General features: G+C 39.1%; 1 protein-coding gene across 1 annotated transcript; it reads right to left on the bottom strand.

The window, feature by feature from the left end:
- Positions 1-809: 809 nt before the first annotated feature.
- LOC117516236 lies at positions 810-2,807 on the bottom strand. The gene is made up of 2 exons (XM_034177197.1): positions 1,616-2,807; positions 810-1,543 (listed from the first exon to the last, which is right to left on the bottom strand). The coding sequence occupies exons 1-2, from the start codon at positions 2,559-2,561 to the stop codon at positions 810-812; spliced, it is 1,680 nt and encodes a 559-aa protein (XP_034033088.1). The 5' UTR covers positions 2,562-2,807.
- Between the last annotated feature and the right edge of the window lie 5,659 nt (positions 2,808-8,466).

Here is an 8,466-nt window from a genome sequence, read left to right as displayed (position 1 = left end):
TCTCGACCTGACTCCAGTTCGTCGTCGTAACCAACTTGAGTGGGCAAATGCTCACATTCCCTGGTGTTTAGCACATTGGAGAGGTGTTCTATTCACGGATGAATCCCGGATCACACTGTTCAGGGCAGATGGCAGACAGCGTGTGTGGCGTCGTGTGGGTGAGCGGTTTTCTGATGTAAGTGTTGTGGATCGAGTGGCCCATGGTGGCGGTGGGGTTATGGTATGGGCAGGCATCTGTTATGGACAAAGAACACAGGTGCATTTTATTGATGGCATTTTGAATGCACAGAGATACCGTGACGAGATCCTGAGGCCCATTGTTGTGCCATACATCCAAGAACATCACCTCATGTTGCAGCAGGATAATGCACGGCCCCATATTGCAAGGATCTGTACACAATTCTTGGAAGCTGAAAATGTCCCAGTTCTTGCATGGCCGGCATACTCACCGGACATGTCACCCATTGAGCATGTTTGGGTAGGGTTTGGTGTTAGCACAAATATTGTGAAATACCCCATTTAAAATATGGAGATGGTCATTATGAACCAGAAAATACAAACTATTGTCCAAATGATTGATTCTAACCCCCCTGTACATACCCCCTGAAATCACAAACCGCCAAATTTTACATTTTTCAATCAAAAATGCTGTCCGGCAATAATATAAGGGCCTGTAAACCAACATGAAATTTTTTTAGTAACATTTTCTTTAATAACACAAAAAATACTAATACAGCAATGCTTTGGTTCAAATAATAATCAACATTTAAGGGTGAGTCCATGGAAATTTGAAGTCCCGCAGCCCACAGCTAGTCTCGGTCAGCCAGAATTGTATCCATGGCTTTACTAAAGTCATCCAAAGTCACATCTGCATTTGAGGTAATGTTTTTGAGGTACAGTTTCAGATTCACTGCATATGTGTTCATGGGCAGCTTCTTGTGGTCCTTCATGAAGCGAAAGAGGTCAAAGTCGTGATTGACAAGTCGTGTCATGCAGTCAAGAGCTTGTTCAGTGACACTAGTTGCTGTTGTTGTTGCATTGACAAGGAAGTTCGAGTAGATCTTGTCTCTACCCAGTGTGTTCTCTATTTCAGCCCACTGCTTGGTGATGACCCGGTTGAACATCAGAGTTGGATGTACATTGCAGAAAAGGTGGTCTGGGATGTGCTCGGATTCTAGACTCTCTGCTACCAGTTCGTCCACATGGATATTGTGTGCTGTCTGATCTGTTATCACAAAGTCAATTTTCTCGAACAGACTTTTGGATGGGACACCACTTGCTGCCTCCAGAATCTCAAGGACTGCCAATTTGAGAGCTGCTAAGTTTTTCCTGGACTCCGAAGCAATGCTCATGGTGGGTAGTGCCCTGTATGTTCCATTGATCATGATTCCCTGCACAGAAAATGACCCAGCACCCTGTTTTTTTGAGCCATCATCAGAGTAGGTCACCACAACTTGTTCATCAGAGTTCATGATCTCCTTGACAATCTCATCTAGTGCCAGAACTTCGATGCTCTTGCAGGCTTCCCTGATACTCTTGGATTCTGGCAGAGTGTCTAGATCAATTACTTCTGGCTCATCATGTGGCTTCCAGTTTCATCCAAACATCCGGTTACCGACCGTTATGACAGATGCTTCAGCCTGGGCTTCGGACATGTGATAACAGCTCTTCAGTTTATCAATAGTCTCATAAAACTCTGGCCTAACTTTTCTTATGCTCTCACGGATGTGCTGGTATTTTAGGGGCAGTTTGTCTCCTGGTTGAGTGAGAGTGACTGTGGAAGACAACCTGCGCTTCTTTGTCTGACTCTGAGTCTCCTCAGTCTCAGCTGCACTGGAGCATTCATCACAGGATGAGAAGGCCGCATCTGTGTCCATACTGTGGTCACCTTCCTCTGACTGGTCACTGTCCTCAAAATAGGCAACTGGCTGGCTCAGCTCCTTTTCTTTTTCAGCTTCTTCTCTCATTTGATCAACGGCTTGCATCTCCTTTTGCCTGCGCTCCATTGTCTTCATCCATTTGCGGTCAACAAAGTCTTCACAGTACATTTTCCTTTCAGCTCTCTGATCACTGAGAAAGTTCCACTCCATGTCACTCATCTTTACACCATGCTTCAGCTCCAGTTTCCTGCGTATTACAGGGTCCTGACAGAAGATGTCAAACACCTCCAGTGTTCGACTGTTGAATGTCTCTGCTCTTTTGGAGAAACTATCATTTTGTCGCTGTTTTCGTGTCTGAACCAGAGTCAGAAAGTCACCATACAGCTTCAAAATGTGCTTCTTTATGTGCCTGGTGTGGATGGTGTACAGGTTGCAAAACAGCCAGTGTTCCTGGACCAGTTCAGCAAGCAGCTGAGCTGCTGCATCCCTTGATCGTTGGGGCTGGCCGGCCCGCTTTGGCTGCAAAAGATACAGCATGTTCTGTATGATGTCCTTGCCTGTTGGAAGCATTCCACTTGGAAACTCTGCCTTCTCTATGTAGTCCACACCACAAAGTGTCTTTTTGGCCTGTGATCTTGTAAAGGGTGTACTACTACTACTACTACTACTACTAGAAGCCATTTTTTCACTTGCGACAAGTTGAAATGTTCAAGATCTGAAATAGGGAAATGATATTATTGATAAACTATTATTACTGTTTATGCCTGGGTTTCAATTCTGCAAATTGTGCTGAAAATGAAAATGAATCTGTGCATACAACTTATATTTAAAGTTATAACCACACTTTTCAACAGTTTTCTGTACTGAATATATCCGCAAAAAGGATAAAAATCATATTTTTGGCATTTTTTGAGGGTACTCACATTCACAAGGTATGTACATGGGGGTTAGGTTGGATAAATTTGTCACAACTTAATACTTTCATGTTCAGAAGATCTGTCCTCATGTTTTTAAGGGGGTAATACACCACAATCTTTAATTTTGCAAAATAGTACCACCCCCTAGTTTGGGATGCTCTGGACCGGCGTATACGACAGCGTGTACCAGTTCCTGCCAATATCCAGCAACTTCGCACAGCCATTGAAGAGGAGTGGACCAACATTCCACAGGCCACAACTGACAACCTGATCAACTCTATGCGAAGGAGATGTGTTGCACTGCATGAGGCAAATGGTGGTCACACCAGATACTGACTGGTATCCCCTCCCAGTAAAACAAAACTGCACCTTTCAGAGTGGCCTTTTATTGTGGACAGTCTAAGGCACACCTGTGCACTAATCATGGTGTCTAATCAGCATCTTGGTATGGCACACCTGTGAGGTGGGATGGATTATCTCAGCAAAGGAGAAGTGATCACTATCACAGATTTAGACTGGTTTGTGAACAATATTTGAGGGAAATGGTGATATTGTGTATGTGGAAAAAGTTTTAGATCTTTGAGTTCATCTCATAAAAAATGGGAGCAAAACCAAAAGTGTTGCGTTTATATTTTTGTTGAGTGTATTACAGTCCTGGATCGGTGTTTATTGGTTACAATGGATATCGAGTCCTTATATACAAATGTTCCGATTGAGAGTGGTCTCAGAGCTGTAGAATTTTTTTAAATCAACGGACAGAATACACACAGAGTACTAAAAGCATTGTAGATCTGGTGGAAATTGTGTTGACATCCAATTTGTTTATGTTTGATTCTGATTATTATTTGCAGATTTCCGGGACAAGCATGGGGTCCAAGATGGGGTCCAAGATGGCCCCTAGTTTTTCTTCTTTGTTTTGTGGCTTCTTTGAACAAGTTGTTCTCTCTGGAACCCGTAATCCTTATTTACAACACATCGCACATTGGAAGAGGTATATTGATGACATATTTTTTGTTTGGAATGATAATGAATCATCACTTAGGGATTTTCATAAGTTTAACAATGATAATGATTATAATCTGAAATTCACCATTGAGTGGCATGAATATCAAATTAATTTTCTGGACATTTTGATTCATAAGAAAGACAATAGACTTCATACTAGTTTGTACAGAAAGCCCACTGACTGCAATTCGTTATTGCATGGTACATCGTATCATCCGATTCATTTGAAGAAGAGTTTGCCTTATTCACAGTTCAACCGGATACGTCGTATCTGTAGCTCAAATTCTGACTATAATTTACAAGCTGAAGATTTGCAAAAACGTTTTGAACAGAGACAATATAATCCAGTGTGGATCACAGAAGCCCGAAAAAAATTTGAGACTATGTCGCAAAATGACTGTCTTTATAGTAAAAGCCTTCCAGATTGAACTGTATTGTACAATATTCACCACTAGGTGGAGCATTTGAGAAAATCATTAAGAAGCACTGGCACATCATCAAAACTGATCCTAAATTAAATATATCAAAGATTTTTCTTGGCCACCTCGCATCGTTTTTAAGAGGGCTCCTAATTTGAACTCCATGCTTGTCCGTGCAAATTTGCCGTCACGCTGTCAACCATATTCTTCACAAGTATCACCACATGGTAACTACAGTTGTGGCCATTGTGCCCAATGTAATTTTCCATATACAACTCAAACATTCTTACATCCTAGGACTGGCAAAGTCTTCAAAATTCGTGGCACTATTTCATGTAACACTGCTAATGTTATTTACATGTTAAAATGCCCCTGTGGCTTAGCCTATATTGGTAAAACAACAAGACCTCTTAAAATTAGAATATCAGAACACAGATCTCATATTCGGAACAAAGATAATAAAAGTTCAGTGGCCATTCACTTTACACAGGCTCAACACAATGTGAGCACATTGAGATTTATTGGGATAGAACAAGTAAATCTGATGAACTGCGGTGGTGATATTAATCAATATTTACTTAAAAGAGAAAGTTATTGGATCTACACTCTGGACACTCTCAATCCTAAAGGACTCAATGAGGATTTTGACATCAGACCTTTTTTGTGATTCTTTTTGTAGCTTTGTCATCATCATTAGTATCGATTCAGTTGTTTTTATGCGATCTTTCCCCTGTTGTCTCTTTCAATGTTTATATTAACGTGATATTTAATTCTAGCATTGTGTGTCGATTGCTCCAGATGGATGCACCTGTTCTTTTTTTTGGTGTATTTATTATTAGTTTTCCACAGTATTCTAGGATGGTATATACCTGATGCCTATACTGTAAAAGGAATGTAAACATGTGATTTTGTTTGTTTGTTTGTTTGTCACTTTGGAACTGTGCAGAGAGGTACTGATCTGTAATTGGTAGCTTAAGCCCATTTTCTATGCACATTTGGGCTTCTTTAATCATATTGACACTTTTCAAAGTAGTAAGTCGATTATTACTAGCATATTTTTTTATGCTGCTTATATTTTCATCCAATCAATCATGTCTCCATTATTTTGGACTTAATCGAGTTTATTGTTGTATATGTAGATCTATTTTTAATCGTAACATATGAATTAAATTATTTAATTACGTCATTTTTAAATTGGTGAAGAGTGATATAAACTTTGCTAATTGGTAGTTCTGGCCCATTTGGCAATGAATTTGGGGCCTTCTAATTGCAATAGACACTTTAAGAATTAAATTTGTCTGTGTTTTTCGTGAATGAAATTTATCTGAATTTAAACTATTTAAATCTGTCTTTTTTATGTAATAGATATTTTAATGGATTGAAGTGGAACATCATTACAGTATGAACCCTGCTTGATGATTGTGTGGGCAAAGAGTTTTTTTTTTTTGATTCTCACACATTGCCAATCACTGTTAGTTTATATACAGGTGTGTCCTGACATGATCATTATGTCTGATGAAGGGCGAGGCCTGAAACATCACTTTTGGTGTGTCATTAAAGGTTTGTTTGGGAGCTAACTGGCTGTGCGGATCTCTCCTTCATTTTTTTGTGCTATTCTTTTTTTTTTATCCTACACGCCAATATGGACTGTGATGTGCGTGTCATTTCATTATTTTTTGTATTATAAAGAATGCCTATAAAAACAGAATTGTGGGAGTTTGGAAGCTGATTCTGCACAATACTCCTTTAATAATTATCTTATGAGATTTCATATTTAAATTTGTCCATTGAACATTAAAATCTGATTTTTCTGAATTTTAATGCGTTTTAACCTCTTCGAGTTCAGTGACGATGTTAATTAATGGTCATTAAAACTGAATTAACCTTTTGTGCATGAGTGTCAGTAAACGCACAAACTCCCACGTTTGATTTTTAACAATAATTATCAAAGCAAGTTACTTCAGTATAAAAAGTATTGACATCCAACACATTTATTGCTCTCAGAAACGCGTCTTCATTTACAGACCAAGTCACTGACGTCGAAACAAAATGGAGCAAAGTGTGATAGGTACTGTAATTAATTAATCTAAATTAACGCTTTATTTTGACAACCACAATTTTAATACTTAATAGCGACAGCCTGCAGTTATTACTTATTTATGATCTAACGATTAGCTTACCGTCATGCTTTGTCTCTTCCTCTCTAGCAGCTTGTATCTTCTCGTCTTCATATTGTTGTATGAATTCCCAAAGTCTTCTGTACTTTTCAAGCTTGTTTCCTCTCGTCGCCAACAACTTTCTCTTAAAAACTCACAGAGCAGCAAACACACAAAGTCCGCCATTGTTTATGTTTGTGTTGCGTATAAAACGTCACTGCAGTTTACTCTGCTGACCCCGCCCACGTTGAGGAGGTAGTGGAAAAGGACACCTGGAACCAAACCGAGTAGAGTTGAGCCGAGTAGCGCTACTTTTGTGAAGTAGAAAAGCGCTTTTAGATTTGGGCTCTCTTTGCCCGCAACTCCCAATGGCGCCACCCCTCGGTCAGTGACATGCGCTGTGGCTCTGGACTACAAATTTCCGCTGTCACAACAGTGGCTGCTGCTGTGTTCTGATCCAGCGGAAGTGAGCAAAATTGCACAGTTGACGCGGTGAATGATAAAACTGAAGTGGGTAAAGTGGACCTGCTAAAATCGAGGCAGTGAATGAAAACATTCAACATTAAATCAAGTACAGCAAATGATACAATTGAAGTGGGTAAAGTAGAGGTACTAAAATCGAGGCAGTGAATTAAATTAGCCAATGTTATATTTTTAAGACATAATATTTGTAAGATTAATATTTACCAAAATGTGATTTTAATGGCATCCAAATTTAACGATTCTAATTTTCAAAGGGGCAATATTAATCAGATGTTTTTTACGTCACTCATTTTCATATTTATTACTTCACACCTTTCATTTTTATCAAGTCCAGTCTTACCCTTTTTGATTTTTTAACCACATTCAATATTTACTGCTTTCACTTTTAACCACATTAATTGTTTTACTGCTTTCATTTTCACCACATTCAAAGTTTTACTGCTTTCATTTTTACCACAATCCATGTTTTACTGGGTTCATATTCACCACATTCAATATTTCAATTAGTTTTGATCACTTTGACCCTCCACAGAATGTGACTCGTCCATGTGTGGTACGAAAAGCATCGCTGTCATACAAAAACAAGAGCAACAACAATGTTTTATCAACTACTTTAACTATTTACGCATGTTCCAGCCATGAATGGCACATATAGACAAACACATTCACACCCACAACCACACCTATAGATACAGAACCAGACATGCTGTGGTGGGAAACTTTACACTACCTGTTGCTAGAACTAATGTTATTAAGAACACTATCATATTTAGGGGTATGAAGGAATGGAATTTATTACCGGATTACATTAATTAACATCTAATGAATGTCTTTTCAAAAACTTCTGAAACTGCATCTGTTGGTATAACATGCAATCTGGGTCAAACCTTTAAACATATATAGACATTTCTTTATGCTCATGTGTGATGATGTATTTGATTTGATTTTTTATTTTCTTGATTTTTATTTTTTCCTCATATATTTTTGAATGTACGTTTGATTTATTGTGTTTGTAAATTTGAGTGGACCCCAGGAAGAGTAGCTGCAGTTCTACTCAGCTAATGGGGATCCTAATAAATAAATAAAATACCTACAGACAATTTAAAGTTTCCAGTCCACCTAACCTGCATGTCTTTGAATGTGGGAGGAAGCCGGAGCACCCGGACGAAACCCACGCAAACACGGGGAGAACATGCAAACTCCACACAGAAAGGCCACAGATGGGACTCAATCCCATGACCTTCTTGCTGTGAGGCAACAGTGCCAACCACTAAGTTACTGTGCTGCCCGCAAGAGAAGACTCAAATAAAAGGTCAGATCAGCTCTGGGAGCATCTACTGCTGTCATGTGCTGCTGCAGCCACCACACCACAGAATTGAATTGTCCTGCATGTGGGATGGCAACTGCCCGGGCAGACAACAACTAGAACATCATGACCTCTAGAGATTTTGAAATATTTTCATTTTTTTTTCCATTCTCAATATTTAAAAGCTTATTGCTTTGTTGCCAGTTCACCTTTTGATATTTATTAATTCTCTTTTTTTTTCTAATTTTACGCTCCCAATTTTGACAATTGAAATCAATGAAATGTGGAGACCACAAACTC

This window comes from Thalassophryne amazonica, chromosome 1, assembly GCF_902500255.1.
Source record: "Thalassophryne amazonica chromosome 1, fThaAma1.1, whole genome shotgun sequence".
Lineage (NCBI taxonomy): Eukaryota > Metazoa > Chordata > Actinopteri > Batrachoidiformes > Batrachoididae > Thalassophryne > Thalassophryne amazonica.
The sequence above is the reverse complement of the archived record's forward strand: the minus strand, read 5'-3'. Positions and strand labels throughout refer to the sequence as shown.